The sequence below is a fragment of the Protopterus annectens genome, chromosome 5.part0, assembly GCF_019279795.1.
Source record: "Protopterus annectens isolate FY-2018-M chromosome 5.part0, PAN1.0, whole genome shotgun sequence".
NCBI classification, from domain to species: domain Eukaryota; kingdom Metazoa; phylum Chordata; order Ceratodontiformes; family Protopteridae; genus Protopterus; species Protopterus annectens.
The window spans coordinates 1431253876-1431275215 of NC_056735.1; the positions used below are offsets into that span (position 1 = coordinate 1431253876).

Consider the following 21340-nt stretch of genomic DNA (forward strand, 5'->3'; position numbering starts at 1 on the left):
GTACAGTTGTGTACACTTACCATAAATGTAGATGTTCGAGTGTATTCACTGTTGCAGTCATTATATTTGGGTAATCTGCTGGCAGGTTGTCCTCAGTCGGCCTGAATTCCAAAGTCTTGGGTCCTGCATCAGTTGCTGTCTCCTCTTCCATGATGTCAGGTCGTCAGGGGTATAAAACAGGCAGCCAAAGCCATTTTCTTTAGTTTTTCTTACCCCAGATATCAGGTGCCCCCAAATGGGTAGCAAAAATATATATAAACTATATATACATGCAACAATATAAACTTTACCTTCATCTACAAGCAAATACACCAGAAAGGCTGTAGAAAAAAGTGAAGGAAAGAGAAACTCCAGAATAAAAGGGGGATGGTGGGCGGGTAACCTGGACTGCAACAGTGAATACACACGAACATTACATTTATGGTAAGTGTACACAACTGTACTATGTTCTTCTGTTTCACTGTTGCAGTCATTACATTTGGGTAGAATCCCAAAGCTATGGATGGGAGGCTGGAGCTAAACTGCATTAGGGGTGGCTATAAGCCCCTGCAGAACTGCAGTGGCAAAGCCTGCCCTGGACTTAGAGAAGAGAGGCAAATGATAATGCTTTGTAAAAGTGTGAACAGAACTCCAAGTAGCAGCTTCTAGAATGTCTCTGGTTGGTACCCCTCTGAGAAAAGCTGCTGATGTAGCTGCAGCCCTGGTGGAATGAGACCTAATGCCCTTGGGCACCGGTTTACCATGATGTAAGTAGCAGAAACAAATGCAGCAGTTTATCCACTTTGAAATAGTCTGCTTTGAAATAGCCTTTCCCTCTGATCCTGCAGCGAATGCCACCAGTAGATGCTCAGTTTTTCTTAGAGCTTTAGTCCAGCTCAAGTACAATCTTAGTTGTCTGTGTATGTCCAAGGAATTAAGAATCTGCTCCCCCTTGTTTTGCAGATTTGGACAAAAAGTTGGCAGATGAATAGTTTGGTTAAGAGCCACACTGGAAACCACCTTAGGCATAAAGGAAGGATTGGTCCTGAGGGACACCCTGTCTGGGTAAAATATGATAAAAGCCTCCACAGCCATGAGGGCCTGTAGCTCTGAAACCCTTCTTGCTGAAGTAATTGCCAGGAGCAAAGCTGTTTTCAATGATAAGAACTTTAGATCTGCAGTAGCAGCTAGTTCAAATGGAGGCAGGGTGAGCTTTTCCAACACAAAATTGAGGTCCCATGCAGGAATTGGTGATCTTCTGGGAGGCCTTAAACATTTGGCCCCTCTAAGATACTGCTTTAGCAAAGGATGAGAAAAGATTGGTGGCTCTGTGTTGTAATGAGCCGTGATGGCAGAGGCATGGATTTTTATTGATGAAAAAGATAGGCCTTTGTCAAGCATCTCAGTCAAGTATTGTAAAATCTGAGGAATATTTGGCTCTACTGTGTCAGTTCCTTGTGCTTGGTTCCAAGCACAGAATCTCTTCCATTTATCAGCATAAGATCTTCTAGTACTAGGCCTTCTGGCTTCTGAAATTACATCCACCACAGATTTACTGAGAGGTGTTATTTGAATAACTACATGATCAGTCATGCTGCCAGGTTCAGTGTTTGGAGCTGATTGTGCAGGATCTGATTGTTTTGCGGAGACAGTAAGTGAGGTATCTGAGGCAAGTTCCAAGCTGGGAATTGAGACATATTCCTTAGGATTGGGTACCAGTGTTGGTGGGGCCAGTCTGGGGCAATTAGTATTATCTTTGGTTTTTCTTGTCTGACCTTTAGTAGGACCTTGGAAAGAAGAGGCAGAGGAGGAAAGGCGTAAACTGATAAGTTTTTCCAACTGAAGGATAGGGCATCCACTTTCCATGCTTGTCTGTGATAAGTCCTTGTGCAGAATTTGTCCAGTTGATAATTCAGAGGAGAGGCAAATAGGTCTATGTCTGGGCTCCCCCATTTCTTTGTTATCATGCTGAAGACTTGTGGATCTAGTATCCACTTGTGAGGGTCCATAAGGTTTCTGCTTAAGTTGTCTGCCAGAGTATTTTGCTTTCCTGGCAGGAATTGAGCTTGAAGATGTACTTGATAAGTCAAGGCTGTGTCCCACAGTGCCGTGGTTAGTCTGCAAAGGGGGTATGAGTGTGTGCCTCCCTGCTTGTTTATGTACCACATAACCGTGGTGTTGTCCGTCTTTATCAGTAGTTGTCCTGGATGAAGTAAGTCCTTGAAGGGTGTCAGGGCATTTTGAACAGCCAACATCTCTTTTTGGTTGATATGCAGATGCATTTGTTTTGGGGTCCATATGTCCTGAATGTATCTTCCCGCCAAGTGGGCCCCCCATGCATAGTCTGATGAATCTGTAGTTAAGGTTTGGCTGGCAGGGGGTAGAGTGAATGGCCGTCCCATGTTCTGGTGGCATGCCTTTGCCCACCAAAGAAACTCCTGTTGTAGGCAGGGAATGAGAGGAATCATTGTTTCCAGACTGTGACAATGTTTTGACTCCATAAACGTTTTAGGTACCACTGTAGTTTCCTCATATGCAGTCTTGCATATAGAATCAGTAGAATGCAAGATGCCATGAACCCCAAAGCCTGCAGAGTTTGTCTTGCAGATAACTGGGATTTTGTTGCCATCTGTTTGAAGTAAATAGTCAGTTGCCTTTGTTTGTCTGGCGTGAGGAAAGCCATCTGGGCAGTTGTATTTAAGCTTGCACCCAGGAATGTTATCTTTTGAGAGGGTACCCGTTGTAATTTATTTTTGTTTATTGTGTACCCTAGGCATGTTAGAAGCCTTTTCACAAACACTAGATGCTGAAGAAGAAAGTCCTTGTTCTCTGCTTGAATGAGACAGTTGTCCAAGTAAGGATAGATTTGTATACTTCTTTGTCTGCAAAATGCAGTTACTGGTGCCAGGCACTTTGTAAAGACCCTGGGCACAGTAGATAAGCCAAAGGGCAGTGCAGAGAATTGGTAATGCATAAAGCCAGCCTTGAAATGGAGGTATCTTCTGCAGGATTCCCTTATTAGGAAATGCAGGTATGCCTCTTTTAAGTCTAATGTCACCAGCCAAGCGTTCTTGCCCAGTATGGGCAGAAGCTGCTGCAAAGTTATCATTTTGAATTTTGGAATGTCCAGGAATGTGTTCGAAATTGATAAATCCAGTATTGGGTGCCAGGCCTTGTCTTTTCTGGGTACCAAGAACAGTCTTGAATAAAACCCTTGTCCTTTTTCCTGTTCTGGCACTGGCTGAATAGCCCCCATATCCATGAGGGACGTAACTTGTTTCTGTGCCTCTGCTCATTGATTTTTTGGCAAATCTGGCCAACCGTTTGCAATTGGCAGAGTGTGGAATTGGAATCTGTATTCCTGAGATACTATGTTTAACACCCAGTTGTCCTGGGTTATTAACTGCCAATTTTGAGCATAAAGTGCTAATTTTCCCCCTAAGGGTGTTGCCAAAGGATAAGTGCTTGGTGATGGCAGAGGAAAGTCATTGAGACTGTTTACTGTAGGGTTGTGCTTTATTTCCTCCAGATTTGGAGGTAGAAGCATCCCATTGCTTTGACCTGTAAAAATCCTGTGACTGGTATCTAGAACCTTTAGGGCACCTGGATTTTCCCCATGGAGCTCTGTCAGACACAGGAAAGGACCGATTTTTTGTAGGCCAGTGTCTACTGAATCTTGATGGCTGCACTTGTAAGAAGTCTTTTACAGTTTGCATAGACTTAGCTTTGTCTTCCATTTTCTTTAAAACCTCTTCTGCCTCAATACCAAACAGAGTATCATGCTGTAAAGGCGCATCCAGCAATTTAGCTTTAACATGATCAGGCAAATTTTGCTCTTTTAGCCAGGCATGTCTCCTAATCACAGATCCAGTAACTGCGGCCCTGCAGGAGGCCTCTAAGGAATCAAAACCACATTGCAAAGTATGCTTTCCAACTTGTTCTGCTGCATGCAATAATTCCTGCAATTCTTTATTTTCTGCACATTCAGAAATCAACATCATTTTCTGTTTCAGTAATCCCATAACATGCCGTTGATACTTAAGCATATGAAACTGGCAGTTTAAGGCCCTAATTGCCAAGGTTGCAGATGTATAAACCTTCTTTCCCCATCTACCCAGTGCCCTGGAATCTCTGTCAGAGGGGGTATGATTTTTTGCTGTTGAGGCCTTAACACCTTTTGGACCCTGTGAAATAGTTTCAGGGTCAGCAGCAGGGTTTTTAAATAAAACTTTGTGTGAGTCAGGAACCCTCTAATATCTGTCTGGCTTGCTAGGAGCTGGAGGTAAGCAGTCTGGAGTCAAGCTTGACTCCGAAAACACATCATCCACAATGTCTAAAACAGGAGGTATGGCTAAAGGCCTATGCTGAGGGAGAAGAAGGAAATTCCTAAGCCTCTTTTTTGATTCTGAGAAATCTTGACTCTCCCAGTGAAAATGCTCCCTCAAAGTATGCAAGGTTTCTCCAAAGGAATAATCTTTAGGAGGAGATGCAGATGGGATAGATTCCTCTGCATCAGAATCCTCATAGGGTGGTATAGAAAATTCCTGATCAGAAGAGAAATCAGAAGAAATAGAAACCTGATATGAAGATTCATAATAAGTGTCTTGCCTAGGTCTCTTATCAGGAGGGGGTTGGGAACCCCTCATCAAGGTAATTAGGTCGTCAGCCATTTTGATCATCTGTTTTTTGGGCATAGAGGCCTGTGCACGTGGCTCATGCATCATTTTTTTAGCTTTAGAAGTTGCTTTTGTCTTTGTTTTTGAAGCTGGCGTCGGTTTTATATAGAAATGCTGTGGCCTGAAGACACCCTCAGAAGCCAGTGCCTGCTCAGCGGCTCCGGACCCATCTGAGGGAGAGATATCCGCGGGTACAATACTTTGAGAATCTTGCAGTGTGCCAGACTCCACGTGGGTCTTGGTAGAGGCTTGTAACTCGAAAGTAGCAGGTATCAAGGGCTGCGAAAGTGCCTCACTGAGTACCAGCGACTGGCTTAGAAGCTTCGTCGTCGGTTTTGGACCTCGATGGTCTGTCTCTGTCCTTTTCTTTGCATTTTTTGTGAACTCCGTTAGTTGGATTGCTATCCGATGACATTTCAGGATAGTTAAATCTGTTTCCAAAATATTTTGAAGCAAAGATATACTGATGCTTAATAGTGCGTTGGTTAAATCTAGCACAAAACTGGCAGCTAGGCACATTATGATCAGGGCCTAGGCAAGGAATACAGTATAAATGGAAATCCTTATGAGGTATTTGCTTCCCACAAGTAATGCAATTATTAACTTTTACTGACGCCGGTATGGAGCAAGAAAAATTTTCCCAACGGGGTACTTAGCTTTAGTGAAGACTTTGGTTCTGAAGCTTGAATTCGAAAATTTCAGGAGTCAGCTGACCGGCACTTGTGAACTGCTTCTGCTTCGGGCACCGTGCGGCAAAAAAGACAAAAGAAAATGGTGTCGGCTGCCTGTTTTATACCCCTGATGACCTGACATCATGGAAGAGGAGACAGCAACCGACGCAGGACCCAAGACTTTGGAATTCAGGCTGACTGAGGGCAACCTGCCAGCAGATTACCCAAATGTAATGACTGCAACAGTGAAACACAAAGAACATCACCACTTGTAACCGTAAATATTGTAAATATTGTTATACTAAACTTCCAAAGTATTTGTTCATAGGTTCATAGGTATTTACAAGGCTAACAACCAAAAGGGCCTATTTAAGCCTAGCCATGCATCCCAAATCTCTGACAAGTTCTGCTACCCTTGATAAGTGTAAGCATGGAACTGGGAGATGAACCATTTACAGGTTACTTGTGCCCATTAGAGACATAGGTGTCAAACCAGGGATGAATTTCCAGTTTCCCATTCAATTGTCTAAGTTGTACTTGAATTTGGTTTGGGAGGAACTCTGCTTCACATGGATGGGAGCCTGTTCCATAGCTGTGGTAGTCTCTGGGATACATATCTATCTCTCCAGCAGATCATATTTATATCACAGGCAAGGTTTAAGTCTTTAGAATGGGTGACTGTGGTGCTGTTTGTTTTGTGGATATGCAGGAGGTCCATCAGAGTAGGGTCTGACAATGCCATGTATGCCAGACATAGATCTCCCTTCAAAAGCTTTTAGGAGACAGAATACAGGGATAGGGCCTTGAGGCAGTCTGCATAGGACATTTTACTTATGCCCTGTATTCTTTTAGTGAGAAGCCTCTGTGGTAATTCCAGTTGTTGGATATGCCTGGTTAGGTACATACCAAAGGGGGTATTGTACTCAATGATAGGACTAATGAATGTGGAATACAATGAAACAATGACTTCCTTGGATTTAGATGCCATACCTTTGTTTATAAGTTGTGCAACACAGAATGATTTCCTCACCACTCTAGACACAAGATGTCAAAAGCAAGATTATTATGTGTGTCCCTCAGTCCCTTACAACTGGGTCAACTCTAAGGGGTGTGTTGTCAATATGACAGTAACCAGGGATGAATGACTTCCCAAAGGATACTATTATGCATTTCTTGGCATTTAGTTTTAGTCAATGGCTCTGACACCAGTTGTTTGTTTGTGTCAGTCCTTCTTGCAGAACATTTGTGTCAGTGTGAGATTCAATGACAGCTCCTAATTTGCAATCATCTGCAAATTTAGTCAGCCAGAGACCACTGACATTGGCCTTGACTTCTGAGAACTAAACTTCCTGGGTCCTGTCTGTGAGCCAGTTGGCCATCCACCGAGCGATATACGGGTTTTTACCTAACCTCTTGAGGTATTGTGTCAAATGCCTTTGCCAGGTCAAGGTAGGTAGTGTGAAAAATTTTGCCCTCATTCATTGCTTTGGTGACCTTCTCAAAGATGTCCAACAGGTTAAGTAGGCATGATCTGCTCTTCGTGAAACCAAACTGGTTTGGGTCCAGTGTCTGGAAGTTTACTATATCTCTACTGATCATCTCCATGATAATTCTTTCCATTGCTTTACATACAAGACTAGTGAGATGTACGGGTCTGTAGTTTCCAGCATATGTAGATGGCCCACCTTTGTGCATTGGGATGACTGTTGCCTTTCTCCATTCATGAGGCACGAAGCATGTTTGAAGGTTACAGTTAACTAGTAATTCCAGAAGCCCCAACAGGTCATGTTTCATGCTATTTAGAAGGCATCATGGGATACTGTCTGAGCCCATTGATGCAGTGTTCTTGGTCTTAGAGAGAGCATTAAGGACCTGTTCCCTAGTGATGGTAGGGGGAGTTATATTTGATGATATTTCCTGAGTGAAGTTTGAGGGGGAGAGAGGGGTAAAGTTGGAACTGAATTTATCATCCAGGGGGTTTGCTATGTCTTCTGGCTCAGTATAGGTGGCGCCATTTACAATGAGCTTTGCACACAACTGTGTATTGCCTTTGAGCTTGCGGACATAGCTAAAGAATGCTTTGTGGTTGTCCTTGGCCTGGGAGGCCAAACTTACCTCAAGTTTGGCTTTGGTAGACTTTATTTGCCCTCTGAGTTGTTTTAGTTTGATGAGAGTGCCTTTATCTTGTTGGGTGCTGCACCTCCTAATTTTTGTCATAATTTTCTTCCTGTTGTTATACAGCCTACTGATTTTGTGATTCCACCAGGGTGTCTTGTTTTTTGAGTTAGTTCTGTACTTCTTCCTGGTTGGTACAGCTGCCTTTATGCAGCTATTAACATGCTTGTACAGGGATTTTGTGAACAGTTCTGCATAGGCAGCAGTGTTCTCAGTGTGTATGGGGGCTTGAAATGTTGCCAAGTTCTCACTTAATAGCAGGAGGTTAGCCTTAGAATAGTTCCTGAATAGTCCAGGTTTAGTTGGAGATCCAGGTTTTATTTTTACTTCAAAGGAGACCATTTTGTGGTCTGACCTTACCAGGGAAGGCATTACAGTAGGGGGTGTGCAACTCTCTCCCATATTAGTGAGGACCAGATCCAGTATGGTTGCACCCCTGGTTGGTGTACTATCTGGTTGAAGGAGTTTGTGTTTACGAAATACATGAATCTCTGTGCATGTATGTTTGGTGTCATATAGGATTCCCAGTTAATAGTGGAGTAATTAAAATCACCCATGAATATGGTATTGGGTTGGAGGATTAGTGTTGCTAATAAGTTTAAATACATGGTATGTGTTTCCTGGGTCATAGAGGGGGACGAATAGCTTGCAAGGAAGTGGCATTGGATTTTGCCTATGGTGATTTGAACATGGAACAGCTCAAGTGCATTGTTCTGTTTGACCAGCTTTGCAGTATATTTATCTTTGATGTAAATAGAGACACCTCCACCTTTAGTTCCTGCCTGTGAAGTAGCTGACTTAAATTTGTGGAAGGCATTACAACCAAGCAGTGTTGGTGTGCTCTTCGCGGCTTTAAACCATGTCTCTGTGACCCCACAGATGTAACATTCTCTAGGGTAAAGAGAGCTTCTAGGGAGTGGAGTTATTTTGTTTAGACTCCTAGCATTGAGCAGTAATACCTTTAGATTTTCTTGGTTTTGATTTGCTATTTTTGAAATACTTTCAGTTTGGCATTGCCTAAAAAAGTCACTATGGGGAAAGACAATGTTTTAGCTAATATTCGAAAGCTTAGAGGGGAGAGGTGCAGACAATCCCTGGCAAAGCAGCGTGGTCTGTTGACCATCTCCTTCCATGCTGACCAATATTCACCCCATTAGAATAATAATTGGCTTAGTTTCTGGTGTCAAAGTCAATCATCTTTTGTTCGTATTGTAGCATTATCCTTGGAGAAGGTAAAATGTTGCTCAATGCTAGGCTCATACTAGCCTGAGACACATATTGCGAGAGGTCCATGATGTTTCTCTTCATATAGTCTAGGGAGGTATGTCTCAGGTCACTTACTCCCACATGGACTATGACTGAGAAATATTGGTAATTGTGGTCCAGTGATCTGAGTGCCTGCATAATGTGGTGGATCCTAGCCTCTGATAAGCAAATGACTGTGACTTTCTCTTTACTCAGCAGGGTGAAAGAGACCTCTTTGCTCAATTATTATTCCTCGGTGTTCTAACACTAAGATTCTCATTTATTTTCTAAAAAAAAACAAATCTAAAAGAATACGTATCATAGTTCTATATATAACCCCTGGCAATAACATACCTATTCTGGAAGAGATTCTTGTCTGGGTCTCTAAATACACTTAAAAATGAAACCATCATTCTGGGCGATGTCAACATTAACTGGCTAAACGTCTGTTCCAAATTCCCATCCTCAAACATGAACCTATTCAAATTCACTCAACTCATCAGCACTCCAACTAGATTCAACAGGAGTAATAATGAAGGTTCCATCCTAGACTGGATATTGGTTACTGATCCAGTTAAAATCTCCACAGCTGGTACTCTTCAAAAATGCAGTTAGTGATCATCTCCCCGCCTTTGTTCATAGAACAGTTCCCTCCCCACCTTTGTTCATAGAACAGTTCCCTCATTTCTAAAGGAGCATCACTATAAACAGAATCTGACCAACTCCACACCACAGATATTTATCAATCTTCTAAAAACTTTGAACTGGAGCATCCTAAAAATACTACCTCTAGATGATGTGGTGAAGTCTTTTAATGCAACATTTCTAGAAACTCTAAACAGCTTCACACGTCCGTGAGTAAAAAGAATCAAAACCAACCATGCCCCATAGCTAACTAAGCCAACTAAAGAACTAATGCTAATTAGGGACAAAGCCTTGAAACAATAGCTAAAAAATAAAATGCCTTCAGACTTGCTGAAATTCAAGCAACTCCATAACCAGGTTAAAAAAACTTGTAACCAATGACAAAAAAAGAGTGCTGTCTACAACTTCAAACCAGTCATAAGCAGAACCCTAGAAAATTCAGGACATCCATTACTTCATTCCTAAGCCCTGGTACTAAAAGTAATCCATGTCCATATTCTGATAAAATTCCATCACACATAGCCATTCTCTTCAACTCTCACTTTGTCAATAGTATATCAAACCTCGCTGCCAACTTTCCCCAACCCCAATGCTCCTCAGTCTCAAACAATTCTAATCATCATAGACCAGTAATACAAGCCTCTCCCATTTGCCCTTCTTCCACTACTTCTTCTTCTTCTTTTGGCTTTTCCCGGTTAGGGATCACCACAGCAGATCACCTGTCTGCTCATGATTGGCAGTGGAGTTTTACAGTGTCGAGTTGCCAGCCAGGCGCCCAAAGTTCCACAGAAGGCACACACACGCACACAATCATGCCTAGGTCCAATTTAGAGTGTCCAATCCACCTACAGCATATCTTTCGGATGTGGGAGGAAACCGGAGCACCCGGAGGAAACCCACGCGACCACAGGGAGGACATGCAGACTCCGCACAGAAGGCTCCCCAGCTGAGGATCGAACCAGAGAACCTCTTGCTGTGAGGCAGCAATGCTAACCGCTGCACCACCGTGGCCGTCCAGTGCCCTCCTTCGACTACATCCTCCTTAAATCCTTTTCATGCAACTACCCATTACCCACCCTCACCCTTAAGCTTGATACAACTAATACCATAAAAAGACTATTCTCAAACTCAAACCTTGCTTCACCAAAGCTGATAACCTACCCAAAGAATATCTAAATCTAGCAGCTGAAGCCACTGCTTACCCTATCAGTATACTCATTAACAGATGCATCCTCGAATCTTATGTCCCAAAACTCTGGAAAAGTCATTTATTCTACCTCTCCACAAAGGCAGCAACTCTACAGATATCTCCAACTACCATCCTATAGTCATCCTGTCTCCCATCTCTAAGCTCCTTGAAAGATATATATATATATATATATATATATATATATATATATATATATATATATATATATATATATATATATATACATGCACACACACACACACACAACTTCTAAACTTTCTTCTTAACAACCAACTTCTATCACCTACACATCACTGTTTCAGACCAGCTCATAGTACTAAGTCTGCCTTTATATCCTTCATGGATGCTGTCAATAAAGCCCGAGACTCAGGCAAAATTGTCTCTTCCTTATTTCTTGATTTATCAACAGCTTTTGATACAGTCCCTCACCCCCTACTTCTAGATTAACTGTCAAAAATGCCCCCCCCCCTTAATTGGTTCTCAAGTTACCTATCAGACAAACAACAGGCAGTCAAATGGCAGAACTTTTTCTCTCTGTATCTTCACAACTCTACTGGTGTTCCCCTAGGCTCTGTATCAGGTCCCCTCCTATTTAACATCTTTATTATCTTCAATCTTAATCCAGTCAGGGCTCTGCCATACAGTATGCAGATGACTCTACTATTATCTGTTCCGCTGATACCATGTCTCATCTTCAGCAGATCCCTCAACTGGACTTCACCTCCATTGAAACCTGGCTCAGTAACAGTCAAGGGCGGGAGACTTAAACCTTGACACGGTTATAAATAGAATGTGCTGGAGGGACAGATTTTTACCCCTAAGAAAAAAAACTCTCCTAAACAATGCCCTCCGATTACTTCAGTGTCACTGCTTGACAGAGGCACAATAAATGATAGGCATAGTTTTTATTCAAACTAAACTAAACGAAAGCCACATAACTATGGGCTAGGCTTATAAATGCCCTTGGGCAGATAGCCTAGTATGAACCTATGAACCTATGAACATCTGAAATCTGACCTGCACATACAACATAATATTAATAAAACACACCAGAAGCTAGCCATTCTTCTTGGCCCAGTGCACTATCCCGGCAAAGAAATGCTAATAAATAAATATCCACTATTGTAAGAAATTGTTTTTCATTGATAACAATATATAAGTTAGGCATACCAAAAATAACTAGTACTTAAAATATTGCACCATCACACTATGTGTTTCAGGGCATCTACCAGTAAATGGTTCAAGCCACAGAGTTCAACATGGAAACATTGCTGTCTACTAAACATGAAAACTGAACATATAACAATAAGAACACTGACAAATAAAATGAAAAAAGCAAATAGTACTGACCCTACATAACAGAAAAAACAGAAAGTATATTAATGAGGAGAACACAGACGCACCAAAAGAAAGAAGCTATTTACCAAGACTGAAAGTAAGGCAAATTTAAATGGCTGGGAGGGACCACGGCCAGATGGTCCAAGCTGTACAGTTCCTGCCCACAATAAAGAACCCATGGAAAATAAGTTATTCAGGACAAAGACTCAATTAGATGTGTGGGGGTGCAAAGCAGTCTAGCTATGATGTAAACATAAAGACCCAATCATTATATCTATAACATTCGATAACAATATGGACAAAAATAAAGCATGTTTAAACAAAGATAAGGTAAAGATCAGGTATATAGGTTATAGAAGCCTATTGAAAGGTTGATTCAAGTGTGCATTAAAAAAAAATGATGTATCAGTGTTAATGTTCATCAGTCCGAAGGGAAAGCATATTAACAGGAAGTTTAAGAAACCACAGGTTCAGTCCCAGCACTGTATTTCTTCAGTGCACATCTAGTAATACAAAAAAAATGGCTGCTGCTCTGTTAGGGAAAGCAATACCCTTTCTGGCACTACTTTATGCTTAGTAAAATACGATCTCCCCATAAACATGCTTTATATTGAGATAATATTTCAAACAAATGAAAACGTCTAAATTCATAGAAATTCAGACGTCACATGAACCTGTAATGATGCAAATGGATTTTGAATAACTTCACATGCTTCTTGAAGAACCTCTGATGCAGAAGGGCTTCATGCAAAATTCGTTAAGCCTGCAAAGCCTTACACCCCATTACTGTATGCTTGCATAGGCATTTCTCTTTTCCTTCTTGCATATGCTCTGGTCTTTGAAAGAACCTCTCTCTAAACCTGGCAACCACATAAGAGGTTTTCCAATGAACTTCCCTGCTACCACTACTTTCAGAAATTCATCAAACTACAGTAGCATACTAAATAAGCGAACACCACACTAAATACAATATACTATACGACAGACAAGATTCACATCTGGATGCAATACACTTGCAAAACTGCTCAGAGTAGTCAACTCTATTTGTAGGATATTAAGTTTGTTGATGTGTTGTCACTGTTTTTAATTGACTCTTCCACTTTATCATACTGTCTGAACTATTCAATTATAACTTTCCTGACATCCATCTAAATTCATTCTCTGACTGCCTCACCAATGGCACTTTCAGAGTAAAACTAGGCTCTGATACATATGGGCTTGGATTTTCTCCTAATAATCAAAGTACCTCAGGGTTCTGCCTTGTGCCTCTCCCATTCACCATTTTTGTTTATTCTCTGACATCTGACCAGCTAGATTAGAACAACACACATTTGAGCGAACACTCTTGTACCCTGCCTGCAACTATCCCCAAGCAACTTAGCAGTAACTTTGCCACAGTTTGCAACAACGTTTTCATACACACTTCACAATGCAAACATTTTCTAAACACAGCCATGTTATTCAGATCATCAATTAAGTATAAACTTATCCCATTAATTCCAGACATGAAACCCACTGGCACTACGTGATTTTTCAAATATCTAAACTTCTAGATCAACCAGCCATTATGTTTGCCACATAGGTAATCCAGATGAGAAGAAAAGACATATTAAAGTAAAAAGTCGCAAACTCCATTTCAAGTGTCTTTGCCTTTAAGGGATTAACCATGGATTAATCCCATAACATGAATATAACTGGCAGCAGTCACGTTCCACTCAAAATGCAACAGAAGAGCAAGCTACATGCCATTACCCACAAAGCCTGCAGTTTAAATCTCCTACTTCGCTCACTGTTAAGGGCTGGCTGGATGCCTGCATACAACTGTGCCACATATTTCACATGTTCACACTCTTATGCATTCACTACTGCATACCATGACACTTTATTTGCAACTCTTTATACTTTCTTATCTTCTCAGATCCTTTCTTCACAAAACAGTCTAGCTAAAACCTACTACAAGTCTGAATTAGCATGTAAAACCTTTTCTTTTCTAGTAAACAAGTAATGGATCTTCCACTCTAATCATATTTATTCTTAGTTCAAATTATTACTCATATCTTTCTCCATAAATGTGGGTACAGATGTCATCATGCTAATATCAATACAATGTTTCTGGAATAGCAGATCAACAGGTCTGACTTTGAATATATACAAGATTCTACAGTGCTCAAAACCTTAATGTGGTTACTTAACAGATATGTACTCATGATATCAGCTGATTGGCAAGACGGCCTCCTACGGAGGTAGGAGTTAAGTTTCTGTCATTAAAATAAAATACATAATTTTTTCCCTGAAGGGAATGTACTGCCTGGTAATGGAGAACAGTCAGCCAACTGCTGATCCTTAAATGCCCACAAGTGGCATACTCTTCATTGGTCAGAAAGCTCTGAAGGCTTGGGGCCCAAAATCATTGATTTTATTCAGGTCTGCTTGAGACAAACAATGGTTTTGGCTCGTGGAAGCTGCCCGGCTGCTATATCTTATGCAGGATACAACACATATAGCTAATGTTACTGGAGCAATGATCAAATGATGATCAGAAGTTTATATTCTTACCACAAAACAACAGCTTAAATACCCAGACATGCGTCTCTGAAATTGAAGACTCTATCAGTGATCTCATTTTAAAGATGAGGACTACACTGCTTGATAGAAATAATTATTTAACACGAAGAACCTGCAAGCAGGACAGCAATACATCTGCTTGCCATTTTCTTTAAAGCAATGAGTTTATGAAAGTGCCATACTGCTAAAGGATATACTTTTAGTTTAACCACAAAACAAAATGAACTACATAACAGTAAATACATTAGCCATGGATTTCTCATCCTAATCAGGGGGAACCCCCTATATCCTACTTCAAACTGTCAGGTGAGACAGGTTAATCAGGTTTGGAGAATTACTGTACTAGTTATGCTTGATAATGTCACTGTGGGCGCCAGATTCGTATTTTAAGAAACCCAGCCCCACACACTGCAAAATACACCCTCTTACAGACAGTAGAGAAATGTTTTTAAGTCATCCTTCTACCTCTAAAACAAATTTCCAATATAAAAATGAAATTTTAACTACCTAAACATTATGGGACTTGGGACAGATACAGATAAGTTCAGCAGTTAAACTAAACAGAAGCATATGGACCTATCCAGAAACAGTTACAGAAATTATACTTTATTATCACAAAAATACCCCATTATCTGAGGTGCAGTGGCGCTTTAAAATCCCAAAAGAGCACTTAGCAGGGAGAAAAAATATGTAATCAGTACTTTATTTCAAAACGTGCAGTAAAAATCCTTACCTAAATTTCCATGATAGCTTGCTACATTTGGGTTGACTTTAAGAGCTTTAAGAAACAGGAGTTCAGATTCCTTGACAAAGAAAAAAAGTACACAGATGAAAACATGCCAGTTTCTTTCTTTTACCAAAATAAACACTCCAGCACTATTACAACACACACGAGTGAAATTAAACCAAGACTGCAGCAAACCTCTCATAAATGCTCCACACCAAGACACTCAAAATATATGATTAGCCTCAAAGGAATCAACACATACTTTGCTGTTGTAACAGCATCTCATCTTAAAGGTCAGTGAAAAAAAAAAGAAAAGGCCAAGTGCCTTTTAAATTCAGTTTTAAAAACCCTCATCTGAACTGAAAGCTATAAAAAAATGGTGAATATATAAACTTCTCTGCACGTAAACAGCTTTGCAAACTTAATATAAATAACTTGACATTTAATAAAACATTCAGTTAACTAGCTCTGCTTTAAATTGTTGTTGTACACTTATAATTTTTACCAGGTACACATTTAGATAGAATAAGCAGAACAAATAATGCCTGGGCAAGCAAAGGGCTACATCTTAACTTAAGCAGCCATCAGAAAACACAAAACTGTAACTAAATTACCATTCACTGTAAGCACATTTAATGCCACTGAACTCTGAAAGATAAAGGAATCAGATCATATCAAATAAGTCGTATACATTTTAAGTTGTACGGTTACATACCTTATATTTCTGAAGTTTTCCCAGTACATTTGCCAAAGAAAACATTATTGTGTGGTCATCAGGAAGCAGTTTCAGAGCATCTCTGCCAACCGTTTCTGCCTGTGCCAAGTTACCTAAAAGTAAAGAAAGACATGTAATTCTTTTGAATGCATACTCTGAAGCTAATATGTGAGATCAATGTACGTCTGTCAGTGTGCAATTAACAGGCATCAACAAATCTGTAGCAATGCTATAATGGAGCTAGTGCTTCAGATATGCATTTCTATTATTCTTGTATAAATCTGCTTCCCAAATTCTCCAAAAGCAAATACTAGCATGCTTGCTATTCAGGACAAAACAAAGATCAGGCATGAAATTATAAAACCCCTTTTCTTCCACAAGCTCAGGAAGGTAAGACACTTCAGTGGGTTATATAGTGACAACTGAGAGGGGAATTCTTCCTTGCTTACTGGCAGCAGCTTTCAAGAAAGTACAGTTGTGAACCTACCATAAATGTAGATGTTCGACTGTATTCACTGTTGCAGTCATTATACTTGGGTTATCCTGCTGGCAGGCTACCCGCAGTCGGCCTGAATTCCAAAGTCTAGGTCCAGCATCGGTTGCTGTCGCCTCTTCCCTGACGTCAGTGCGCCAGGGGTATAAAAGATGCAGCCGACGCCATTTTCTTCAGTTTTTCTTGCCCCAGATGTCAGGTGTCCCCAAATTGGTAGACTGAAAATTATGCCAATAAGTATGCATGCACAAAAATAAACATTTCATTCATCTACAAGCAAATACACCACATAGTTGTATTAATTGTTCTGATGAAGCTTGCTATGTGTGTATTAATTGTTCTGATGAAGCTTGCTATGTGCGGGTGAAAGCGCTTAACTTTCTGTTATTAAATCAGGTTTTATTCAATACGTGGTGTTGCAACTGTGTATAATTGCTGGTTGCTGTTGACAATTTTGTTGCAAGTGGTAGCGAGGTAGCGTTTTGGTTTCACTGCAAATATTTTACATAGTTGTATAGGATAGAGAAGTACAGCTAAGTCCCAGCAAAGAAAAGGGGGAAGGTGGGTGGGTAACCTGGACTCCAACAGTGAATACACTCGAACATCTACATTTATGGTAGGTACACAACTGTACTATGTTCATCGTGTTTCACTGTTGCAGTCATTACACTGGGGTTGAATCCCAAAGCTGAGGTTGGGTGGCTGGGTCTAAATTGGATTAGGAGAGGCTATAAGGCCCTGCAGAACTGCAGTGGCAAAGCCTGCTCTGGATTTAGAGTAGAGAGGTAAGTGGTAGTGCTTGGTAAAAGTGTGCACTGAACTCCAAGTTGCAGCCTTTAAAATGTCTTTGGTTGGTACTCCTCTGAGGAAGGCTGCTGAAGTGGCTGCTGCTCTAGTTGAGTGAGGCCTAATGCCCTTAGGCACTGATTTGCCATGTTGTGAATAGCAGAAACGAATGCAGTGGCCTATCCATTTTGAAATAGTCTGCTTTGAGATAGCCTTTCCTTGTGACCCTGCAGCATATGCTACTAAGAGTTGCTCAGTCTTTCTGAAAGCTTTAGTTCTGTCCAAGTAGAAGCGTAGCTGTCTGTGTATGTCCAAAGAATGCAGAAGTCTCTCACCCTTATTCTGTGGGTTTGGATAAAAGGTAGGCAAATGAATGGTTTGGTTAAGGGCCACACTGGACATTACCTTAGGCATAAATGTCGGGTTCGTCCTTAAAGAAACCCTGTCTGGGTGGAAAATGATAAAAGGTTCCACAGCCATGAGTGCCTGTAACTCTGAGACTCGTCTTGCAGAGGTTATTGTTAGGAGCAGAGCTGTTTTCCAAGATAAGAACTTTATTTCAGCTGTATTGGCTGGCTCAAAAGGTGGCAGTGTGAGTTTTTCCAAGACATAATTGAGGTCCCATGCAGGTACTGGTGCTCTCCTTGGAGGTCTTATGTTTTTGGCCCCTCTGAGGTACTGTCTTAACAATGGATGTGAAAACATTGGTGGTTCCGTATTGTAATGAGCTGAAATGGCAGAGGCATGGATTTTAATTGATGAAAAGGATAGGCCTTTGTCCAGCATCTCAGTTAGGTATTGTAAAATCTGAGGAATATTTGGTACAAATGTGTCAATTCCTTGTGCCTGTTCCAAGCATAGAATCTTTTCCATTTTTCTGCATAAGATTTTCTGGTACTGGGCCTCCTGGCCTCCAAAATAACACCCATCACTGCTTTAGACAAAGGTGTGATCTGAATGGCTACATTATCCGCCATGCTGCCAGATTTAGGGTTCTGAGTTGGCTGTGCAGGATCTGATTGTTTCGTTGGGTCAGTAAATGAGGAGTTAGAGGCAATGTCCAGGCTGGGTCTTGAGACAAGCTCTTTAGGATTGGGTACCAGCGCTGGCGGGGCCAGTCTGGAGCAATCAGAATAATTTTTGGCTTTTCTTGTCTGACCTTTAGGAGTACCTTGGGGAGGAGAGGCAGAGGAGGAAAGGCATATACTGTTAGGGTTTTCCAGCTGAATGATAGAGCATCCACTTTCCATGCTTGCTTGTGATACGTCCTTGTGCAGAATCTCTGTAGTTGGCAGTTGTGAGGGGAGGCAAATAGATCTATGTCTGGGCATCCCCATTTCTTTATTATTATGCTGAAGACTTGTGGATCCAGTTTCCACTCATGGGGATCCGTGAGGTTTCTGCTTAGTTCGTCTGCCAGAGTATTTTTCTTTCCTGGCAGGAATTGTGCTTGCAGGTGTACTTGATAAGTCAATGCTGTGTCCCACAAAGTCATGGCTTGTCTGCAGAGGGGGTAGGAATGAGTGCCTCCTTGTTTGTTTATGTACCACATGACTGTGGTATTGTCCGTCCTTATCAGTAGTTGTCCTGGATGGAGTAGATCCTTGAAAGCTGTCAGGGCACTCTGAACAGCTAGCATCTCTTTTTGATTGATATGAAGATGCCTTTGGCTTGAGGGCCATGTGCCTTGAATACATCTTCCTGCCATGTGGGCCCCCCAGGCATAATCTGAAGCATCTGTTGTTATTGACTGCCTGGCTGTGGGTAGGGTGAATGGCTGTCCTTTGTTGTGATGACAGGCCTGTGCCCACCATCGAAACTCCTGTTGCAGGCAAGGAATGAGGGTAATTAATGTTTCCACGCTGTGACAATGTTGAGTCCAAACACTTTTTAGATACCATTGTAGTTTCCTCATATGCAGTCTGGCATATGGAATTAGCAGAATGCAGGATGCCATGAAGCCCAAAGCCTGCAGAATTTTTCTTGCAGATAACTGGGTCTTTGTTGCCAACATTGTGAAGTAAGAAGTCAGTTGCCTTTGTTTGTCTGGCATGAGATAAGCCATCTGGGCAGTTGTATTTAAGCTTGCACCCAGGAATATTATCTCTTGAGAGGGCACTAGTTTTGACTTCTTTTCGTTTACTGTGTACCCTAGGCAAATTAGTAATATTTTTACAAACACCAGATGCTTTAGTAGAATGTCCTTGTTCTCTGCTTGAATAAGGCAATCGTCCAAGTAAGGATATATTTGAATTCCTCTGTCTGCAAAATGCAATTACTGGTGCCAGGCATTTTGTGAAGACCCTGGGCGCAATAGATAAGCCAAAGGGCAGTGCAGAGAAATGGTAGTGCATTGAGCCAACTATGAATCTGAGGTATCTTCGTGCAAGATTGCCTGATTGGAATATGCAGGTATGCCTCTTTTAGGTCCAAAGTTCCAAGCCAAGCCTTCTTGCCCAGCATGGGCAGAAGCTGCTGCAGAGTCAACATTTTGAATTTTGGAACGTCCAGAAATGCATTTAGAATAGACAGGTCCAGTATTGGTCTCCAGGCTTTGTCTTTTCTGGGTACCAAGAAAAGTCTTGAGTAAAATCCTTGTCCCTGCTCTTGCTGCGGTACTTGCTGAATGGCTCTCATGTCCATGAGGGATGAAACTTGTTTTTGTGCCTCTACCCATTGATTGTGTGGCAGGTCTGGCATACCTTTTGCCCTTGGCAGGGTGTGAAAGTAGAACTTGTAGCCCTGGGACACTATATTCAAGACCCATTTGTCCTGGGTGATCATGTGCCAATTCTGAGAAAAAAGTGATAGTTTTCCCCCTAAGGGGGCTGCCAAAAGATAAGTGCTTGGTGCTGGCAGAGGAAAGTCATTGGGACTGTTTCCTGTATGGCTGTGATTTGTCTTCTCCACTTTTGGAGGTAGAAGCGCCCCACTGTTTAGGCCTGTATGAGACCTGTGGCTGGGATCTGCCTCTGGGGCATCTGTATCTGCCTCTTTGTGGCCTGTCTGACACTGGAAAGGACCAATTCTTTGTAGGCCAGTTCCTGCTAAATCTGGGTGGCTGTACCTGTAAGAAATCCTTTACTGTTTGCATAGATTTCACTTTGTCCTCCATTTTCTTCAACACCTCCTCTGCTTTAACACCAAATAAGGTATCATGATGTAATGGAGCATCTAATCATTTTGCTTTCACACGATCAGGCAGATTCTGTTCCTTTAACCAAGCATGCCTCCTAATGACAGAACCCGTAACTGCAGCCTTGCAAGAGGCCTCCAGAGAATCAAAACCACATTGCAATGTATGCTTTCCCACTTGTTCAGTTGCATGCAATAAATCCTGCATTTCCTTATTTTCTGCACAATCAGAATTTGACAACATTTTCTGTTTTAGCAGTGACATTAAGTTTTGCTGATATTTAAGCTTATGAAATTGACAATTTAAAGCCCTCACAGCCAAAGTAGCAGAAGTGTAAACCTTTTTTCCCCATCTGTCTAGTGCCCTTGAATCTCTATCAGAGGGGATAGGGTTTTTTGCAGTAGAAGCCTTGACCCCTTTGGGACCCTGAGAAATAGTTTCTGGGTCAGCAGCAAGTTTTTTATAAAGAAATTTATGTGAATCTGGAACCCTGTAATATCTGTCTGATTTAACAGGGGCAGGAGGTAAAGAGTCAGGAGAAAGTCCGGACTCTTTTAATACATCATCTACAATGTCTAACACAGGAGGAATAGCCAAAGGCCTGTACTGAGGTAGTAACAGAAAATCTCTAAGCTTTTTCTTAGATTCTAAGTAGTCTTGGCTCTCCCAGTGGAAGTGCTCCCTCATGGTATGCAGGGTTTCCCCAAAAGAAAATTCCTCAGGCGGAGAGGCTGAAGGTATAGATTCTTCGGCATCAGAATCCTCATAAGGAGGAAGAGAGTATTCCTGTTTAGAAGAGGAGTCAGAGGAAATGGAAACCTGATCTGAAGATTCATATTCTGTCTCTTGCCTAGGCCTCTTGTCAGGAGGGGGATGGGAACCCCTGATCAAGGTAATTAGGTCTTCGGCCATTTTGAGCATCTGTTTTTTAGGCATGGTAGTCTGTCCCTGGGAATGCTGTACTTGTTTTTTTGTCTTT

General features: G+C 41.5%; 1 protein-coding gene across 1 annotated transcript in view; it reads right to left on the reverse strand.

Moving 5' to 3' along the window:
* Window positions 1-21340, reverse strand: part of TMTC4 (transmembrane O-mannosyltransferase targeting cadherins 4) — a 1460040-nt gene that overhangs the window by 10935 nt on the left and 1427765 nt on the right. Inside the window, exons 16-17 of the mRNA XM_044071235.1 lie at window positions 15947-16059; window positions 15238-15307 (exon numbers count right to left, since the gene is read on the reverse strand). Of these exons, the coding sequence (XP_043927170.1) occupies window positions 15238-15307; window positions 15947-16059 (183 nt within the window). The remainder of the gene's footprint in view (window positions 1-15237; window positions 15308-15946; window positions 16060-21340) is intronic.